Source organism: Nycticebus coucang, chromosome 1 (assembly GCF_027406575.1).
Source record: "Nycticebus coucang isolate mNycCou1 chromosome 1, mNycCou1.pri, whole genome shotgun sequence".
NCBI classification, from domain to species: Eukaryota; Metazoa; Chordata; class Mammalia; order Primates; family Lorisidae; genus Nycticebus; species Nycticebus coucang.
The window spans coordinates 30,634,124-30,656,039 of record NC_069780.1 but is presented as its reverse complement, the minus strand read 5'-3'; the positions used below and the strand labels follow the sequence as shown (position 1 = coordinate 30,656,039).

Sequence of the window (21,916 nt, the reverse complement as noted above, 5' to 3'; positions counted from 1 at the left end):
CCTCCCTACCCATGCTGTACCTGCTGGGAGGAGGGGAGAGGAGATATAAATAATTACCAAACAAAATAAGAGTGTGTGATAGTCTTCCAGGATGAGAGCCAGAAAATCAAAGGTCAATGAGATTCTGAAAAGTTAGAGAAATCAAGGGTGAAGTTGGAAGCAAGTGAGAGCTTTTGTTTTTTTAAGAAACAGAGTCTCATTTTGTCGACCTTGGTACAGTGCTGTGATGTCATAGCTCACAGCAACCTCAAACTCTTAGGCTCAAGTGATTCTCTTGCCTCAGCCTGCCAAGTAGCTGGCACTACAGGTGCCCGCCACAAGGCCTGACTATTTTTAGAGATGGGGTCTTGCTCTTGCTCAGGCTGGTCTCGAACCTGTGAGCTCAGGCAATCCACCCAGAGTGATAGGATTACAGGTGCAAAAGAGATCTTAAATGATAGCATACTATATGTTCAGTTCAGTTGAGTGGAGGCCTAACTAGATGAAATCAGTAAGAAGAATGTGGTGTCTCAGAACAAGAGTTCTGTTCTCATTAGGGCCCTGGTGACCCTAGATTGCTATTCAGTTGAGCCAATCTGTATTTTCTGAAGGTAAGAGACAAAAGCAAATGAGAAATGGTTGGTCATTGAGGAGATTATTTCAGACTGTCTGTTTCATCTGATAGGCCTTGGGTGGTGGTGGTAGGGGTGTATGTTTGAGAGAGAGACAGACAGAGGCAGAGAGATAGAGAGACATACTCATTTAACTGTGGTCCTGGCGGGTGGTGGTGGTGGGTGGAGTGTGTGTAAAAGAGAGACAGAGAGATAGAAATGGAGAGAGGAAGAGAGAGAGACAGAGAGATGATTTGTTGATCATCTTATCCATTCTAGTGCTTTCATATGTATAATCTGATGTGAATTATTCACATTGGACTTGAGTTTATTAGGAAGGAATGATTGCCTAATTTTATGAATATTTCATAAGGTTATATATATAAACATATTAAGTTAAAATACATAATAGGTATGTTCTGTTGAAACAATACACTGTTCAATCTTTTGTTGCCGCAGTTAGAAAAAAATAGTACCTTAACTGGTAAACACGTGTTCATTTTTTCGTACATTCACTTTGAGTCATTTTTTCATTCATCCTTATTTTCCCTGTAACATACCAGTATTCATCTTTGAACATAACTTTATGAGTAGTTAGGTTGCTTGAATAATCTTTCCTCTGATTAACTGCCTTATTGTTAAGTAAATTTTCTTATATGCACCTTATTAACTTATCCTTGTTTTGGGGGGAGGTGTATTTTGCCTTTGGTCTTTTTTTGCCCGGATTTCATTTTTGAGGATTTTGTCCTGCTGAGTAGGCAAGGACATCTTGCTGCTTGGTGAAGGAGGAGGAAGACAAACGGCTGTTGTAACTAACCGTGTGCCTGCTTCTCTGGCCAATGCGGGGCATAGCTCTTTGAAAAGCAGCTGCTTAAGTCTGTCCTGTGATTCTAGCAGGAAGACAGGAAAGTATGTTTGAATCGATACATTCCGCAGCTTGGTCATTTCAACATGGTGTCATTTCTGTGTGTGTGTTTTTTCCCTTTTGTTTCATCTTTGTAGTTTTATTAAAACTATGTGGGTAGGAAGATTTTATTATGTGTGAGTTTCATTTCAGAATAGTTAACAGAGGCCTCATACACCTTAAAAAGGGTTATAACCTAAGAATTTCTGTGTTTTTAAATGCACTGGACGACCTTTTCCCTGCAGCTTTTGGCTTCCTACTAAGATGAGGGAGAAAGCCAGCGGGCAGAAGGGGGAGCTGTGAGGAGCTCAGCGGGTGCAGCTGAGCCAGGCAGCAGCTTTGAATAGCTCTTCCCCCCAGTGAGATGAAGCATCTTTTCATCTTACATAAGCAGTCTCCCAGCCTTTGCAGTGCCATTTCATGCTGACTTCAATGTTCTCTGTCTCTGAACTTCCATTTCCTCGCTAGTCCTTAACCCCCCAGATGGCAGCCCGTATTCTTAATTGAGACCTTTGGGTATATTTTGTTTTCTAAGTACATTTTGAGAGTTAGAAGAAACAACATCTTTGCCTTTTTGGGTGGGAGTATAATTTATGTGTCTGACCAGGTGTATACTGATAGACAGTAATTATTCAAGAAATAGATTTTACTTGTTTGACAGAATCGCTCACATGACTGTTTCAATGCTCTCATCAGGTAGTTCAGGTTACAAAGATTGTGTATTTTGACAAGTGGAGGAAATGTGGCACCATATAATTATGTGTTTAGTGGAGGGTCAGATACAGTCTCCATGTTTGTGAATTTCACTGTTCCTTTTTTACAATCCCCTGTTATTAATAGGCTAACGTTTTTATTGTTGCAATGCCCCCAGGATGCTTTGTTGCATATATGAATATATTTGATATTTGGATTTAGGACACTGAGAGGTAAAAAGTACTTTTGCTTTTTCTCATTAATGATGTCAATCAATGTGTGCCTTCTAATGTCATTTTTTTGGAAGGTATTTCCTCAAGAGGCTGGTAGAAAGTAGAGAGCCCTGGGGTTGGGAAAGCTGAGCTCTTGTCCTGTCTGTTGGCTCAGGAGGTTGGGGGCCAGGTCCTGAAGTCAGGGCCTCATAGACACTGCACAGTGACACACTCTCACATTCCATGGTCCCTTTCTTCTGTTTGTATGAAGGTATAAGTGTGGGAGACCCAGTTTTTCTTGAAACTAGACATCATATGACTGGATGAAGACATTGATTCTCAAGGCTTTATTTTTTTTTTTATTGTTGGGGATCATTGAGGGTACAAGAAATCAGGTTACACTGATTGCATTTGTTAGGTAAAGTCCCTCTTAGAATTGTGTCTTGCCCCCAAAAGGTGTGTCACACCCCTTCCCTCCTTCCCTCTATTCTGGTCTTCCTTTCCCCCAAGCCCCTCCTTCCTTCCCTCTATTCTGGTCTTCCCTTCTCCCACCCCTCCCCCCTTCCCTCTTTATGCTCTTCCCTTCCTCCACCCCCTACTGTGTACTAGGTCATGAATTGTCTTCTTATCAAAATTGAGTAGTAGGATTCATGCTTCTCCATTCTTGTGATGCTTTACTAAGAAAAGGCTTTATTTCTATCGATTTAAACAAGGCTTAGCATATAGTTTGAGAGTATGTCTTCCTGTTCCTTATCGACACACCTGAATTAATGTAACTCAGCCATCTTCTCATCTCTCTCCTATCTGTGTCTCCTCTTATACCTTTTTTACCTTTTTCCCCTAGACAACTTTTGTTCATTTTTTTTTTCCCCCAACCACAACTTGATAGAAGAGTAGACTGCATAGGAATATAAAAAGAAACTGGCATTTTAAAGAGGATTTTCAAGGTGTGGACACATTGACACATACTAGGGTTGTCTTGATGATCCTCTGAATGAAGGAACAGTACAATCTGCACTGTGTCGCTGCTTATCCTTCCTACAAACTCTCACCCTTCCCACAAATTCTTATCCAGGTCAGACACATGGTGTTTTTTTCTTTTTTTTTTTTGTTTGTTTTTAATCTTTTATCTGTTAGCTTTTGGTTTTGTTTTATTTCAAAATAGTAAGGTGACACAGATGTTTTTGTTACATGGATATCTTGTGTAATGTTTAAGTCAAGGTTTTTGGTGCATTCATCATCAGGTAGTGTTCATTGTACCCAATAGGTAAGTGTTGATCTCATACCTCTCCTCTTACCAGTGACTCTTACATCTTTTGTTGTCCATATGTAGCTATTATTTTTTACCTCTCACTTACTAGTGAGAATTATGGTGTTTGGTTTTCCATTCCTGAGATACAGGACAATGGTCTCAGTTCCAACTAAGTTTCTGCATGTAACATTATTTCATTCCTTTCTTATAGCTGAGTAGCAATCCATGGGGGGTGTGTGTGTGTGTGTATGTGTGTGTGTTTATAACTTTTTTTATCAACTACTGATTGATGGGCTCTTAGATTGGTTCCACATCTTTGCAATTGTGAATTGTACTGTGATAAACATTCAAATGCAAGTGTCTTTTTGATATAAGGACTTCTTTTCCATTGGGTAGATACCTGGCAGTGGGATTACTGGATTGAATGGCAGGTGTAGTTTATTTTTTGAGCAATCTCTATATGGTTTTCCATAGATGTCGTACTCATTTGCATCCCACCAATAGTATATAAGTGTTCTCTTCTTTCTGCATCCACACCATCATCTATTGTTTTTTAACTTTTTAATAAGGGTCATTCTGACAGGGGTAAGGTGGTATCTCATTAAAGTTTTAATTTGCATTTCCCTGATGGTTAGTGATGCTGAGCATTTTTTTCATGTTTACTGGCCATTTCTCTACCTTCTTTTGAGAAACTTCTTTTCACGTCTTTTGTCCACTTTTGGATGAGGTTGTTTGTTTTATTTGTGCTGATTTCTTGAGTTCTTTGAAGATTCTAGTTATAAGTCCAGAGTTTGTGAATATTCTTTTCCATTCTGTAGGTTGCTGATTCATTCTGTTGATTTATTCCATTGCTGTGCAGAAGTCTTTTTAAAATTTAACTAAGTCCCATTTATTTATTTTTGTTGCTGCTATATTTGCCTTTGGGGTCTTAGTCATAAATTCCTTGCCTAGGCCAATGTCTAGAAGAGTTTTTCTTACATTTTCTTCTAGAATTTTTATTCATGGCTTATAATTAATTATTTTATCCATCTTGAATTAATTTTTGTAGATGGAAGAGATAGGGGTCCTGTTTCATTCTTTGTTGAAGCTATATGGCTTTTGTGTCTGGGTTCTCTGTTCTCTTCTGTCTGTGTCTCTACTTTTATACTAGTACCAGGCTGTTTTGGTTACTATGTCCTTGTAGTATAAATTGAATTCAGATAATGTGATTCCTCTAGTCTTGTTCTTTTTACTTAGGTTGCTTTGGCTGTTCAGGTTCTTTTTTGGTTTCAAATAAAGTTTAGGATTATTTTTTCTGGATCTGTGAAATGAGACACTGATATGTTGATGGGAATTGCATTAAATAAGTAAATCACTTTGGGTAGCATGGATACTTTAATGATGTTGATTCTGCCAATCCATGAAGAAGGGATGTTTTCCACATTTTTGTGTTTCATCTCTAGTGTCTTTCATGGGTGTTCTCCTTGTGGAGATCTTTTACCTCCTTGGTTAAGTATATTCCTAAGTATTTTCTTTGTAGCTTCTGTAAATTGTATTGAGTCCTTGATTTGATTTTCAGATTGACTGTTATAAATATATAAAAATGCTACTAATTAGTCTACATTGATTTTGTAACTTGAGACTTTGCTGAATTTTTTTTTTTTTGTTTTTTTTTATTTTTTATTGTTGGGGATTCATTGAGGGTACAATAAGCCAGGTTACACTGATTGCAATTGTTAGGTAAAGTCCCTCTTGCAATCATGTCTTGCCCCCATAAAGTGTGACACACACCAAGGCCCCACCCACCTCCCTCCTTCCCTCTTTCTGTTTCCCCCCCCATAACCATAATTGTCATTAATTGTCCTCATATCAAAATTGAGTACATAGGATTCATGCTTCTCCATTCTTGTGATGCTTTACTAAGAATAATATCTTCCACGTCCATCCAGGTTAATACGAAGGATGTAAAGTCTCCATTTTTTTTAATGGCTGAATAGTATTCCATGGTATACATATACCACAGCTTGTTAATCCATTCCTGGGTTGGTGGGCATTTAGGCTGTTTCCACATTTTGGCGACTGTAAATTGAGCTGCAATAAACAGTCTAGTACAAGTGTCCTTATGATAAAAGGATTTCTTTCCTTCTGGGTAGATGCCCAGTAATGGGATTGCAGGATCAAATGGGAGGTCTAGCTTGAGTGCTTTGAGGATTCTCCATACTTCCTTCCAGAAAGGTTGTACTAGTTTGCAGTCCCACCAGCAGTGTAAAAGTGTTCCCTTCTCTCCACATCCACGCCGGCATCTGCAGTTTTGAGATTTTGTGATGTGGGCCATTCTCACTGGGGTTAGATGATATCTCAGGGTTGTTTTGATTTGCATTTCTCTAATATATAGAGATGATGAACATTTTTTCATGTGTTTGTTAGCCATTCGTCTGTCGTCTTTAGAGAAAGTTCTATTCATGTCTCTTGCCCATTGATATAAGGGATTGTTGGCTTTTTTCATGTGGATTAATTTGAGTTCTCTATAGATCCTAGTTATCAAGCTTTTGTCTGATTGAAAAAATGCAAATATCCTTTCCCATTGTGTAGGTTGTCTCTTTGCTTTGGTTATTGTCTCCTTAGCTGTACAGAAGCTTTTCAGTTTAATGAAGTCCCATTTGTTTATTTTTGTTGTTGTTGCAATTGCCATGGCAGTCTTCTTCATGAAGTCTTCCCCCAGGCCAATATCTTCTAGTGTTTTTCCTATGCTTTCTTGGAGGGTTTTTATTGTTTCATGCCTTAAGTTTAAGTCCTTTATCCATCTTGAATCAATTTTTGTGAGTGGGGAAAGGTGTGGGTCCAGTTTCAGTCTTTTACATGTAGACATCCAGTTCTCCCAACACCATTTATTGAATAGGGAGTCTTTCCCCCAAGGTATGTTCTTGTTTGGTTTATCAAAGATTAGGTGGTTGTAAGATGTTAGTTTCATTTCTTGGTTTTCCATTCGATTCCAAGTGTCTATGTCTCTGTTTTTGTGCCATTACCATGCTGTCTTGAGCACTATGGCTTTGTAGTACAGACTAAAATCTGGTATGCTGATGCCCCCAGCTTTATTTTTATTACAGAGAACTGCCTTAGCTATACGGGGTTTTTTCCAGTTCCATACAAAACGCAGAATCATTTTTTCCAAATCTTGAAAGTATGATGTTGGTATTTTGATAGGAATGGCATTGAATAGGTAGATTGCTTTGGGAAGTATGGACATTTTAACAATGTTGATTCTTCCCATCCATGAGCATGGTATGTTCTTCCATTTGTTAATATCCTCTGCTATTTCCTTTCTGAGGATTTCATAGTTTTCTTTATACAGGTCCTTCACCTCCTTCGTTAGGTATATTCCTAGGTATTTGATTTTCTTTGAGACTATGGTGAAGGGAGTTGTGTCCTTAATTAGCTTCTCATCTTGACTGTTGTTGGTGTACACAAAGGCTACTGACTTGTGGGCATTGATTTTATATCCTGAAACATTACTGTATTTTTTGATGACTTCTAGGAGTCTTGTGGTTGAGTCTTTGGGGTTCTCTAAGTATAAGATCATGTCGTCAGCAAAGAGGGAGAGTTTGACCTCCTCTGCTCCCATTTGGATTCCCTTTATTTCCTTGTCTTGCCTAATTGTATTGGCTAGAACTTCCAGCACTATGTTGAATAGTAAAGGGGACAGAGGACAACCTTGTCTGGTTCCAGTTCTAAGAGGAAAAGCTTTCAGTTTTACTCCATTCAGTAAAATATTGGCTGTGGGTTTGTCATAGATAGCTTCAATCAGTTTTAGAAATGTGCCACCTATGCCTATACTCTTCAGAGTTCTAATTAGAAAAGGATGCTGGATTTTATCAAATGCTTTTTCTGCATCTATTGAGAGGATCATGTGATCTTTATTTTTGCCTCTGTTAATATGGTGGATAACGTTTATAGACTTGCGTATGTTAAACCAGCCTTGCATCCCTGGGATGAAGCCTACTTGATCATGATGAATGACTTTTTTGATGATAAGCTGTAATCTATTGGCTAGGATTTTGTTGAGAATTTTTGCGTCTATGTTCATGAGTGAGATTGGTCTGAAATTCTCCTTTTTGTTTGGGTCTTTTCCTGGTTTTGGTATCAGGGTGATGTTTGCTTCATAGAATGTGTTGGGGAAGATTCCTTCTTCCTCAATTTTTTGGAATAATTTCTGCAGTACAGGAATAAGCTCTTACTTGAAGGTTTGATAGAATTCTGGAGTGAAGCCATCTGGACCAGGGCATTTTTTGGTTGGAAGCTTTTTTATTGTTTCTTTGATCTCAGTGCTTGAAATTGGTCTGTTCAGGAGCTCTATTTCTTCCTGGCTGAGTCTAGGGAGAGGGTGTGATTCCAAATATTGATCCATTTCTTTCACATTGTCAAATTTCTGGGCATAGAGTTTCTGGTAGTATTCAGAGATGATCTCTTGTATCTCTGTGGGATCAGTTGTTATTTCCCCTTTATCATTTCTGATTGAGGTTACTAGAGATTTTACTTTTCTATTCCTCGTTAGTCTGGCCAATGGTTTATCTATTTTATTTATTTTTTCAAAAAACCAACTCCTTGTTTCATTAATTTTCTGAATGATTCTTTTGTTTTCAATTTCATTGATCTCTGATTTGATTTTGGATATTTCTTTTCTTCTACTGAGTTTAGGCTTAGATTGTTCTTCTTTTTCCAATTCCATAAGATCTCTTGTGAGATTGTTGATGTGCTCTCTTTCAGTTTTTCGAATGTAGGCATCTAAAGCGATGAATTTTCCTCTCAAAACTGCTTTTGCAGTATCCCACAGGTTTTGGTAGCTTGTGTCTTCATTGTTGTTATGCTCAAGGAAGTTAATGATTTCCTGTTTTATTTCTTCCTGCACCCATCTGTTATTCAACAGAAGATTGTTTAGTTTCCATGCCTTTGGGTGGGGTCGAGCATTTTTGTTAGAGTTGAGTTCCACCTTTAGTGCCTTATGGTCTGAGAAGATACAAGGTAAAATTTCAATTCTTTTGATTCTGTTGATATTTGTTTTGTGTCCCAGGATATGATCAATTTTGGAGAATGTTCCATGGGGTGATGAGAAGAATGTATATTCTTTATCTTTGGGGTGGAGTGTTCTATATGCGTCTATCAAGCACAGTTGTTCTAGAGTCTCATTTAAGTCTCTTATATCCTTGTTTAATTTCTGTTTAGAGGATCTGTCCAGCTCTGTAAGAGGAGTGTTAAAGTCCCCTGTTATGATGGTATTATCAGATATCATATTGCTCAGACTGAGTAAGGTCTGCTTCAAGAATCTGGGAGCATTTAAATTGGGTGCATAAATATTTAGAATTGAAATGTCTTCTTGTTGTATTTTTCCCTTGACCAATATAAAGTGACCATCTTTGTCTTTTTTGACTTTAGTTGCTTTAAATCCACATGTATCTGAAAATAAGATTGCAACTCCTCTTTTCTTCTGAATTCCATTTGCCTGAAAAATTGTCTTCCAACCCTTGACTCGGAGCTTTAATTTGTCTTTTGAAGCCAGGTGTGTTTCTTGCAGACAGCAAATGGATGGCTTGTGTTTTTTAATCCAGTCAAGCAATCTATGTCTCTTCAGTGGGGAATTCAAGCCATTAACATTTATTGAGATAATTGACAAGTGTGGTAGTATTCTATTCGTCTTATTTTGTGAGAGTCCATTGCTTAGTTTTATCTTTTGCATCAGTGTGGAGGTTAGGTTCTGTCCTTTAATTTCTGAGTTCTTACTTTGCTGCTGATCCATTGTGGTGGTCAGTGCACAGAACAGGTTGAAGTATTTCCTGTAGAGCTGGTCTTGTTGTGGCGAATTTCCTCAATGTTTGTATATCCGTAAATGATTTGATTTCTCCATCAATTTTGAAGCTTAGCTTAGCAGGGTACAGAATTCTGGGCTGAAAATTGTTCTGTTTAAGTAGATTAAAGGTAGATGACCATTGTCTTCTTGCTTGGAAAGTTTCATTAGAGAAGTCTGCGGTCAATCTGATGGATTTGCCCCTGTAGGTCAACTGGCGCTTACTCCTGGCAGCTTGCAGAATCTTTTCTTTGGTCTTGACTTTGGAGAGGTTCATCACAATGTGTCTTGGAGAAGCTCGGTTAGAGTTGAGGCGACCTGGGGTCCGATATCCCTCTGAAAGCAGTGTGTCAGAATCTTTGGTGATATTTGGGAAATTTTCTTTTATAATATTCTCTAGTATGGCTTCCATTCCTCTGGGGCATTCTTCTTCCCCTTCTGGAATTCCTATAACTCGTATGTTGGAACGCTTCATAAAGTCCCATAATTCTGACAGTGAACGTTCTGCTTTCTCTCTCTTCTTTTCTGCCTCTTTTACTATCTGAGTTATCTCAAAAACTTTGTCTTCTACCTCTGAAATTCTTTCTTCTGCATGGTCTAACCTGTTGCTGATACTTTCCATTGCATCTTTAAGTTCCCTGATTGACTGTTTCATTTCCTTCAGCTCTGCTATATCCTTTTTATATTCTTCATATCGTTCATCTCTTATTTGATTCTGTTTTTGAATTTCCTTTTGGTTATTTTCCACTTTATTAACAGTTTCCTTCATTGTTTCCATCATTTCCTTCATTGTTTTCAACATGTGTATTCTAAATTCCCTTTCTGTCATTCCTAACATTTCTGTATAGGTGGAATCCTCTGCAGTAGCTACCTCATGGTCCCTTGGCGGGGTAGTTCTGGACTGGTTCTTCATGTTGCCTGGAGTTTTCTGCTGATTCTTCCTCATGGGTGATTTCTTTTATCTGTTTACTTGCCCTAATTTTCCTTTCAATTCCTCTTGCTCTTTAAGTTCTTGTGCCTGTGGACTAAGGGTTACAGGACCAGAAGGGTGAGAAGGTTTAAGAGCAAAAAAGCGATGAAAGAAATGAGGACTGAGTGATAAGAAAAAAAAAAAATGAAAAAAAAGAAAAATAGAGAAAGGAGAGTGGTTGGGTGAAAGGAATATTGACAAAAAGAAGAGAGGCACAGAAAGAGGGAGACAGAGCAATATAGGTGTACAGTAGGGTACTTTGATACAACCTTAAAAAAAAAAACACCTTCTGGGGGTGCCAAGTGGGGTGGTTCCCTTGAGGTCAGCAGCTCTTTGCTAACCTGATCAGACACAGTACCCCACCTCCACCAAGTAGAGAGGAAAGACAAAAATGCTATAAATCAAACCAAAACAAGCAAACAGAAAACTTTACGGGATAAAATTGGCTGGAAAAACCAAATAATAGTGGTAGAAACACTAACAAAAATGAAGTTCAGATTATTGAAATAGGCAGCAATGGGAAATTATAATTAAACTAGAAAAATTGAGAAAGAAAAAGGATCTGTATGGAAAAGGTTGAACTTAAAAAACAAAACAACAATCTAGAACGTCAAAATAAACAAAAAAAACAACCAAACAAAAAAAAAAACCAAACAAAGAAACAAAAAAAAACACACACGCAACCAAAAACAAAGCAGTATGTATATGGAATTGAATATTGTCTGGGCAACACGTGGTCTTCTGGGGTATGAGATGTTAATCACAGTTCTGATACGACTGGAGGCTGCTAGTTTCTCGAACCCCAGCAGGTAGACACCCTAAATCTCTCTTCAGCCCACTTAAAAGGCACTTTGAACTTGTTCACTTACTGAGCAGAAGCTTTCTCAGGGAAGTGCTTGTTGCTGGAATCACTGCTGAAGTGGCTATCCACTTACCCTGTGTGTCAAAACTGGTCTCCCTCTGCCCCCGAGGGTTAGGGCTGCAAGGCGGCTCAGATCCCGCCCTTAGGCTACTTGGTCGCTGGGTTACCAGCTCCCACCCAATTCCAGCTCTGGGACCCTGAGGGCGGAGCTTGCCAGGGCAGATCGCTCACAATGTCTGCCTGTGACCCGCAGCCAAACTCTATTAGCTCCGTCTGGCTCAGCGGCTCAGACTGGGGCCCTAGACAAAGGCCAGAGTTCTCCGCACTCCCGCTCAGGCTCTCCCCAAGGCAGTTCAGCTGAGTGCCAAGTCCAAAGACACCAAAACAGTTCACAGGTAAGGCCTTTCTGGTTTGCAGTCTCGCTGCTACTGAACTTACAGTTGCGGGCGGGTTTAGGCGGATTGAACACACGCGACCACTTGCCGGTTTTCCACTGTTTTAGTCCTCCTCTTGGGGTCCAGAAGTCTCTCGCTGACTCCCTGTATCCTCTCAGGGGTGATGATAGGCAGATCCCACCAGCCAGAGATGCCTGGAGTCCTATATCCCCAGACTCACGGTTCCCAGATGCAAGGAAGCTGTTACTCGGCTGCCATCTTGCTCCACCCTTAAGACATACTTTTTAATTGCACAATCGAGACTTTGCTGAATTTATTTATTAATTCTAGGAATCTCTTGGTGGAGTCTTTAGGGTTTTCTAGATACAAGATCATATCATAAGCAAAAAAGGATAGTTTGACTTCCCTTTCCTGATTTGGATGATATTTATTTCTTTCTCTTGTGGCTGAGTGCTTTTTAGGATCTATTGAGATGATCATATGGTGTTTGCTTTTACTTCTGTTTATGCAGTAAATCACATTTACTGATTTGGGTATGTTGAACCATCTTTGCATCTATAGGATGAAACCCACTTCATTATGATGAATTATCTTTTTATTGTGGTATTGAATTCAGTTTGCTAGTATTTTGTTGAGGATTTTTGCATCTGTGTTCATAGGGGATATTGATCTGTAGTTTTCTTTTTTTGTTGTTGTTGCATCTTTGACTGTGTTAGGGAGGATGCCCTTCTGAATGTTATGAAATTATTTTTGTAGGCCAGGTACCAGTTCTTCTTGTAACGGGCAGCACTTAGGTAGGTTTCAGAAGCTTTGTGGTGCCTGTGTAGGATACGGGACCGTTGCAGGTTTACAGGTGGGTTGTGGGAGGTAGGCTGGTGCCTGGGAAGGTTGTGGGACCTTGGTGGGACTTGGGCATGTTGCGGGACTGCAGCTGGAGGCAGGGAGGCTTATGGGAACTTGGTGAATGCCTGTGTGAAGTGTGGGACCTTGATAGGCACCAAGGGGGGTGTCTAGGCTGGTGCCTAGTCAGGTTGTGGGACTGTAGCCAGTGGCAGGGTGGCTTGTTGAGCCACAGCAACTGGGTCATTTGCAGCTAGTGGAGCTGTAGAGATGCTCTGTACCCTCCTGGGGAGTCACAGTGGCTGGAACTGTTCTTTTGCCCAGGTCCAACTGAGGCAGCTGCTGTCATACTACTCAGGTGGCTATGATGATGTTGTTGAGATAGCAAAATGTCAGTTGCAGATGCTGAGAGCAGGTGGGCACTTGCTCTGCTCAGATACCTGGGAGGTGGTCAGTGGGGACCTGGGTGTGCACAGCATCCAGTCACAGTGCACGTGGGAGGGCCTGTCCTTTCTGCTCCTTCTCTGGCCAGGAAGGGCAATGGGGAGGTAGCTGCAGTGGAGATGACCCTTCTGCAGCCCCTTTCAGCACTCTGGGGCTGAGAGCACGGAATGGTGTCTGTTGGTGTTTTGACCCAATGTCAAAAGCCAATGGGACCCTACTGTGCCCACTCTAATGTAATGGTGCTGCATAGTCTCTAAGCAGCTCCCTGATCAGTTCAGAGGCCTGCTGTGTTAGGGAAGCCCCGATGAAGCTCAAGAGTCCTGGGGTCTCTCCCGTGACCCTTCCCCATATGTGGTTGCTTCCCCCAGCTACCTTCTGATCTTGCTGAACAGATCACCCCACCTCTCTCCTCCATTTTGGTGTGTGTCTTCACTTCTCCTATGTTTCATAATGCTGTCTCCAAGATGGCCCAGCTGCAAGTGAACCTCTACCCCACAACCTTTGACCCTCCTCTTGAGAGCAGCAAGTGCAGGCTGCTTCTGGTCTGCCTCTTGCCCCACCTTTTTCTTAAAGAAACTTCACTTAGTCAGCTCTGGTAAAACCTTAAAATGAATCAGTGTGCAGAACCACATTTTCTGCCATCCTTGGGGGTGGGGGGGAAGGGGCTTCCTAGTTGAGATTCTATGAACAAGCTGCAGTCAATAATCTCTTCTGCTTGGGCACAGGACACCAGTGAGAGTATCCCTGATCCTTCAGGCTAGACAGGGCCTCACACTGTAGAGAGGGCATGCCAGCCTTACCTGTACACCTGTTTTGGTAAGGAGTTTCTGACCTGTTTGGGCCTAGAATTATTTAGTTAGGATGAGGAGAGGATGCAAAAGTCGGTGTAATTGGGAAGGGTGAGCTGTGTAGAGGAATCTGGGTGATACAGCAGTCCTTCTTCTTTCCTACTCCCACCTCCAGCACATTGTCCAAATCTGAAATGATCTTGCATTCCACTTCGGGAGAGCTGGGGATGACAGTTGTTCTTCAGGAAATGACACCTCACTAGTGCTAAGATGGACAGAATGGGGATCTGTATTCTGGAAATGGGTCTTAATTTATCAGATGGAGCTCTCCTTAACTAGAAATAGGATTTATACATTTTAAACTTAGTAAGTGAAAAGAAGTGACCAAATACTAGCAGGAGAATTACTGGTCATTTGAGACATTGTGCTTTGTGACCCTAATTAGCTTTCCATGTGCTGCTAGAAGGAAGGGCTTTACTCCTTTCAAAGAAGAGGACAAAAATATGTTGGTGCAGGATATGGTGGTGACATTATAGGCCCCTGGATCTTCATGTTGTGTTTTTAATTCTGCAGCTTTAATTTTGTTACTGTGTGATACTCAAGAGTTGTGGTCCAAAGGAGTGTGGGTTTACTTGGGAACCTTCCATGTTCAAAGCAAGGGAAATTAAGAATTTTGCCAATGACTTTGGGAATTGCACTAGTTGTTTTCCTGCCAGAGGCTGTCACTTATAAGTGATTCTCTAACAGAAGAGGAAATGACAGCAAAGGGGCCTGCTTGTTTGGTAGGTGCTCAGAGGGCAGAATTAAAATCTTTAGGTAGAAATTAAAGAGAAGTCAATTTCAAATTAGTGTAAAGAAGGTCTTTAGAATAGCTAAGTCTAGCAAAAGAGGGAAGGCTATTTTGTGAGGCACATGTTTGTTGTCTTGAGAGATATTTAAAGAATGTTTAGAATGGCCTTTTGAGGGGAATATTCTAGGGCAGGGATCAGCACACTGACATAGCCTTTTGGGACCATTTGTCACCTATTGCAACTACAGAACTCTGCTGTTACAGTGCAAAGGTAAGCAAAGACGATATGTAAACAAATGAACGTGGCTGTTTTATTAAATAAATAACAGGCTGTTCGGCTGCCCTAACTTTTGTTATCGTAGACAGGGTGGCTTGAATAACAGAAATTATTTCACACAGTTCTGGACGCTTGAAAGTCCAAGATTAAAGTGCTTGGCCAGTTTCCTGGTGAGGGCTCTCTCTCCAGCTTGTAGACCACTGCCTTCTTGCTGTGTCCTCATGGTGGGGGGTGGGAGGAGAAGGCTGTTCCTCTTAGGAAGCCACAGTCCTATTGGATTACTGCCCCACTCTTATGATCTCTTAACCTTAGTTACCTCATGAAAAGCAGGGTATTAAGCCTTTAACATATGAATTGAGGGAGGATACCATTTAGTTCATAGCAGCTATGTTCCAAGAAAACTTTATTTAAAAGTTTTGACCCAATAACCATAGTTTGCTGTTAAGCAGAGGGAATCAAACACTGATGAGAGAGTAGAGTCACTCTCTACTCTGTTCTAGACTCTGATGAACACTAGGTGATCCATCAGCTGATAGATTCAAAACCTGAGGCTGTGAGTGGGTAACCTGCAAGACTGGCTGGATCAGAACAAACGTAACTCAGGGCTTGTTGACTAGTGTTTCTTAGAATTAATTAGTTAGTTGATAAAAATAATTCTTAAGTCCAGGGTTAATTTTACTTTGGTATGCATCAAATCCACCTATGCTTTTGGCTGATGGGAGATGCAAACGATGGGCTTGTGTGTGATCATCTTTAGAACAGGCCTGGCGTGGTCCTACAGTTGTGAGCAGGGCCAGTTATAAACTCTTAGGTCATCAATCAGCATGTTAGCCTTTTTGATTCTTTCTTTTGCAGCAAAGCCATAATTATCCATCCTCTCTTTCTTTGTAGGAAAAGGGTCCCTGAGATATTTATCAGCTGATAACCTTCTCCCTCCCCTTCTTCAGACAGGAAGGTAGAAGTTGTTACACAGGAACTCCCTCCAGGTCTTGCCCCATATGGTCCAAACTAAAGCGTATCTGCATGAGTCACTGCTCTTCTTCCTGTCTGTGGTGGTAAAGAATGAGAACCTTCACTGCTGGCTCTACTCCCCTGTCTCTCCAGCCTTTTTTTGGTCTCATCAATGGTTCCTTCAATGTAACCTAAAAAAAGCTTTTGCCCAGATTTTGTCTTAGCACTCTGTCTTATTTAAAAATCAAAATCAAACACAAATCCAATTCCAGAGACATCAAACAATGTAAATTTTACAGGAGGTGGAAGAAAGGGTTATGTTGCACATATATAAAACTCTCCTTTAAAGCTCTCAGGGAATATTCTGCCCTGCCGCCCAGTTCTATACCCAAAGCTCCATTCCTCACGGCAGCTCCCTGACCTTTCTTTTTCCCTATCACCCTCCCCTTCTGTGCTGTTTTGCCCCTCTTCTTTGCCTCTTCTCTCTTTCTGGATTTTCCAAGAGTCACTTTCGACATCTTTTTGCACAGATAGAGATTTTGTGTCTTTCTGCTTCTTTCTGCGTGCATACTGGTATATCATTGTGCTTGGGCCCTTAGCGATTCTTATAAAATGTGCATCTGATCATGTTACTCTTTTTTGATGAAAAATCTTCAGTGACTCCCCATTGATCTAGGGTGAAACTGCCAAGCTTCTCACTTAGCCTAAAAGACCCAGTGTGATCTGGACCCTGCTTCGTGCGTCAGTCATGCAGCCCCCCTTCCTGGCTTCGTCCTTGCCCAGGTTCTTTGTTCTGGGGTTGCTCTCACTCACTCCTGGGTCTCCACACTCTGCTCTGTGCCCAGAATACTTGTCAGCTTCCTCCCGGCTTGGCTGAGGCCCTCTCTGGTTTCAGCTAGACGCTGCTTTCGAATGGAAGCCTTCCTTACCCTCCGTGTTAGAAGTGCTCCCATAGTTCACATGTATATTTCTCAACAGCCTTCTACTTCTCCATCCCGGTATCATCGCACTTTTGAACTTATCTATGTTCCATTTACTTTGAGTTCATGGGGGAAGGGTCCATGTCTATCCTGGTCGCTGTTTACTTTCCAGCAGTTGGGGAGGCACATGGCACAGTAAATATTTCTTGCATGAATTAGCTATGTTTAAAATGCATCTCTAATTTTTCACATTCAGTTAATTCTTTTTTTTTTTTTTTTTTTGTAGAGACAGAGTCTCACTTCATTGCCCTGAGTAGAGTGCCATGGCATCACACAGCTCACAGCCATCTCCAGTTCCTGGGCTTAGGCGATTCTCTTGCCTCAGCCTCCCAATTAGCTGGGACTACAGGTGCCTGCCACAACGCCTGGCTATTTTTTTGTTGCAGTTTGGCCAGGGCCGGGTTTGAACCCGCCACCATCGGTATATGGGGCTGGCGCCCAACCCACTGAGCCACAGGCGCTGCCCACATTCGGTTAATTCTAATACCTATAAATTTATAGATTATTACATAGCTTTAAAAGCTTCAATATTTTCCTGTTACCTTATAAAAAGGAGCAAATGTATATCTTCTTGGAAAATTTATGTTAAATTTCTATTTGCCATTTTCTGTTTATATACTGTTTATAAAGTTTTTATGACTTGCAATGTTTTTAGAGTGGAAGTCCATATAAAATATGTAATTTTGGTTATTCCTTTTCAGAATAAGGATTAAACTCTAAAGATTAAACATTTTTCATAAACATTTGATTATGACAGCATGGTGGAGCACTTGGTGGGATTTTTTTTTTTTTTTTTGGAGACAGAGTCTCACTCTGTCACGTTGGTTAGAGTGCTGAGGTATCATAGCTCACAGCAACCTCAAACTCCTGGGATTGAGCAACCAACCCTCTTGCCTCAGCCTCCTGAGTAGCTGGGACTATAGGTGTGTGCCCCATGCCTGGCTTGTTTTTCTATTTTTGGTAGAGATGAAGTCTTGCTCTTGCTTAGGCTGGTCTCGAACTCTTGAGTTCAAGTGATCTACCTGCTTTGGCCTCCAGAGCACTAGGATTATAGGTGTGCCCAGCCTGCACTTCGTGGTTTAGAGATGAGTTCTGAGAAGTGCAGGGGTAATGCTTATCATATTTTATATATATTTTTCTTTTTCTCTTTATGCTTTAGATAACAGTGCCCAGGAGTGGAATCTTGAAATAGAGTCTTCTTTTGATGTTGTTAGCTCAAAGTCAGTGGGTGGTAAAGTGATCGTATCCATTCCTAAATTGCAAACAAATCAGATGTACAACATTGAACTTCAACCCGGGGAAAGGATTGTTGAGCTGTTTGTGAAAATTAACAAGGTGAATGATAACACTTCCTGAGTAGCACTAGATGAAAAGCAGTACCCATTCAAAAGAAAAAGAAAGAATGGACAGAGTGTGAAAGGAAAAAAATATGCTTTCACTATTTCTATTTTTCATTTTCTCCTCTATTTTTAAACTTCTTATATATTTTGTGTGAGTGTGAGATAAAGAATGGCTTTAGTCAAATTGTAAGATTAAGAAAATGGAGACTGTGATAAATTTGGCAACTTTTTCACTCATTTTATCATTATTATTATATTATATTATATTATTATTTTTTTTGTAGAGACAGAGTCTCACTTTATCGCCCTCAGTAGAGTGCCAAGGCATCACACAGCTCACAGCAACCTCCATTTCCTGGGCTTAGGCGATTCTTTTGCCTCAGCCTCCTTAGTAGCTGAACTACAGGTGCCCGCCACAATGCCTGGCTATTTTTTTGCTGTAGTTCGGTCGGGGCCGGGTTTGAACCCACCACCCTCGGTATATGGGGCCGGTGCCCTACTCACTGAGCCACAGGCGCTGCCCTATATTTTATTTTTTTGTACAGTATTTATAGTATCCTGAATTCAAAATACATTCTATGCTTTCTAGTTAGTAGAGGGAATTATTTTTGGTTATTGTCAATTATTTGAACATTTGTGCTTATCCTATAGGTAGAATTCTAATTCTAAATTCATGATCCTTCATAGGTTGAAGTGGAATGAATTTGACCTTTTCTTCTTCCTTTTCTTATTCCACTAATTGTGATTATGAGCTGGAAAGAGTGGAGCAAAATAATGTTCGGTAACTGTTCAGATGAAGGAAGAGCTCAAAATGATTTCTAGAACGTGGCTCGATAGAAGAGTAAACTTTAAAGTCCTATTCCAAGTGTTAAGAATGTAGAGTAAAATGTAAGCTTGAGTGTTAGAGATAGGAAGAGTGTTTTTTTTTTTTTTTTTGAAACAGAGTCTTTGTTGCCACTTGGTAGAATGCTGTGGCATCATAGCTCACAGCAACCTCTAACTCTTGGGCTCAAGTAATCCTCTTGTCTCAGCCTCCCAAGTAGTAGGAGGACAGGAGCCTGTCACAATACCTGGCTACTGTTTTTGGAGATGGGGAGTTCGCTGTTCCTCAGGCTGGTCTCGAACTCATGAGCACAAGTGATCCACCTGCTTTGGTTGCCCAGAGAGCTAGGATTACAGGTGTGAGCCATGGTGCTTGGCCTAAACAGTTGCTTTTCTGAATACACATGTTATTTTGCTCTTTCCTTTCCTTTTGATGCATAAATCTATGCTAAAGTCTTTGCATGTTGATTTCAAAATATTACCAATGGATTGGTGTGATTTGGCATAATTTAAGTAGGGAGACTTATGTTGTTTTAGAACCTAGAGTTTCTGTTTGACAATATGAGAAATTAATATATACTATAATGCTCTGAGTTATAGTATTTTTTCTTATTTATTTATTTATTATTTTTTGTTTTTTATTTTTTGATTAAATCATAGCTTTGTACATTAATGCAATTATGGAGTACAATGGGCTGGTTTTATATACAATTTGAAGTATTTTCATCAAACAGGTCAACATAGACTTCAGGGCATTTTCTTAGTTACTGTGTTAAGACATTTGTATTCTACATTTAGTAAATTTCACATGTACCCTTGTAAGATGCACTGTAGGTGTAGTCCCACCAGTCACCCTCCCTCCACCCATCCTCCTGCCTCCTCTCCCCTTCCTATCCACCTTTCCCATATTCTTGGGCTATAATTGGGTTATAGCCTTCATGTGAAAGCTATAAATTGGTTTCATAGTAGGGCTGAGTACATTGGATACATTTTCTTCCATTCTTGAGATACTTTGCTAAGAAGAATATGTTCTAGCTCCATCCATGTAAACATGAAAGAGGTAAAGTCTCCATCTTTTTTTTAAGGTGTACATATACCACAATTTATTAATCCAGTCATGGGTTGCTGGGCACTTGGGCTCCTTTCATGACTTAGCAATTATGAATTGGGCTGCAATAAACATTCTGGTTGAGTTATATTATTTTGCTGAAAATATGATACATCAGTTAAAATGACTTATGTTATATCTTAAAGAATGTTACTGTAGAAACTTGGTGGCCTCACGGACATGGAAACCAGACTGGGTACAACATGACAATTCTTTTTGAATTGGATGGAGGCTTAACTATTGAGAAATCAGCAAAGGTAAGTTCTTTAAAATATTTAGTGAAAAAATTATATTTCTTGTTAAAATTGCAATACAGATCTTTGTAGAAAAAGAAGAAACCAACAAAACTCATATAACCCCACCACTCAGAGATAGTCTCTATTAACTACATTCAAAATCTTCTCTGTATATGTGTGTATTTATATTTTTTAATGGACCAGACTTTATATATTATTTTGTCAATAGTCCCCTGCTATGCTTTTAATTATGTTTTATATCAAAGTAATACATATGTATAATTTTATTTATTTATTTATTATTATTATTTTTGAGACAGAGTCTCAAGCTATCCCCCTGGGTAGAGTGCCGTGGCATCACAGTTCACAGCAACCTCCAACTCTTGGGCTTAAGAGGTTCTTTTGCCTCAGCCTCCCAAGTAGCTGGGATTACAGGCACCTGCCACAACACCCAGCTATTTTTTGGTTGTAGTTGTCATTGTTGTTTGGCGGGACCTGGCTGGATTTGAACCTGCCAGCTCCAGTGTATGTGGCTGGCGCTCTAGCTGCTTGAGCTACAGGCGCCAAGCCCATATGTATAATTTTAAAGCTCAATTATTAATATTACTAGAAGGTTCACATGAAAAGCAAGATCCTTTGCCTAACATTTCCTATCCTTACTTCCTACTCTCCAAACCAATAATTTTTAACATTTACTTATTTCTTGTCTTTTTTCTAAATATGATGTTTCTACCATACTGTTTTATAATTTTTTTGTTTTCTAATTGTTTTCTAATCATCTAAATATGATGTTTCTACCATAGCGTTTTCTAATTTTTCAGTCCTGCCCAGTCTGAGATATAGGACTAAGAATTGGAAAGGACCGGTCTTTGTTATTTATTAACTAAAGGCTACTTAATCTCTAAAGTAGGGACAGGAAGAATGAGATAACTTGGATTTGGCCCATAGCATATAGTCAGTAGAGAGAAGATTAATCCATTTTTTTTTTTTTTGTAGAGACAGAGTCTCACTTTATGGCCCTGGGTAGAGTACCGTGGCGTCACACAGCTCACAGCAACCTCCAACTCCTGGGCTTAAGCGATTCTCTTGCCTCAGCCTCCCAAGTAGCTGGGACTACAGGCACCCGCCACAACGCCCGGCTATTTTTTGGTTGCAGTTCAGCCGGGGCCGGGTTTGAACCCGCCACCCTTGGTATATGGGGCCGGCGCCCCACTCACTGAGCCACAGGTGCCGCCCAGATTAACCCATTTCTTAGATTTCCTTCTTTTCTCAGCATCGACCTTCGGTGTTCACCTCTTGCATTTGGTATTCCCTCACCTGTGGGCCAGACAACAAGATAAGTTTGGGGCTAGCTATGTCCTTCAGGAGCTCATCTCCTTTTTTTTTTTTTTTTCTTTTGAGACAGAGTCTCACTCTGTCACCCTGGGTAGTGCCATGGTGTCATCCTAGCTCACAGCAACCTCAAACTCTTGGGCTCAAGCAATCCTCCTATCTCAACCTCTCAAGTAGCTGGGACTACAGGCACCCACTTCTGTGCCTGGCTAGTTTTTCCATTTTCAGTAGAGACCAGGTCTTGTTCTTGCTCAGGCTGAACTGGAACTCCTGAGCTCAAGCAGTCCACATGCCTTGGCCTCTCAGAGTGCT

General features: G+C 40.4%; 1 protein-coding gene across 2 annotated transcripts in view; it reads left to right on the top strand.

The window, feature by feature from the left end:
• MANBA (mannosidase beta) overlaps nucleotides 1-21,916 on the top strand; it is a 111,549-nt gene that overhangs the window by 31,078 nt on the left and 58,555 nt on the right. Inside the window, exons 7-9 of one of the 2 annotated variants that reach the window (XM_053558184.1) lie at nucleotides 16,993-17,115; nucleotides 17,926-18,101; nucleotides 20,183-20,293. In XM_053558184.1, coding sequence (XP_053414159.1) covers nucleotides 16,993-17,115; nucleotides 17,926-18,101; nucleotides 20,183-20,293 — 410 coding nt within the window. The remainder of the gene's footprint in view (nucleotides 1-16,992; nucleotides 17,116-17,925; nucleotides 18,102-20,182; nucleotides 20,294-21,916) is intronic. The other variant, XM_053558263.1, reaches the window with a different exon arrangement.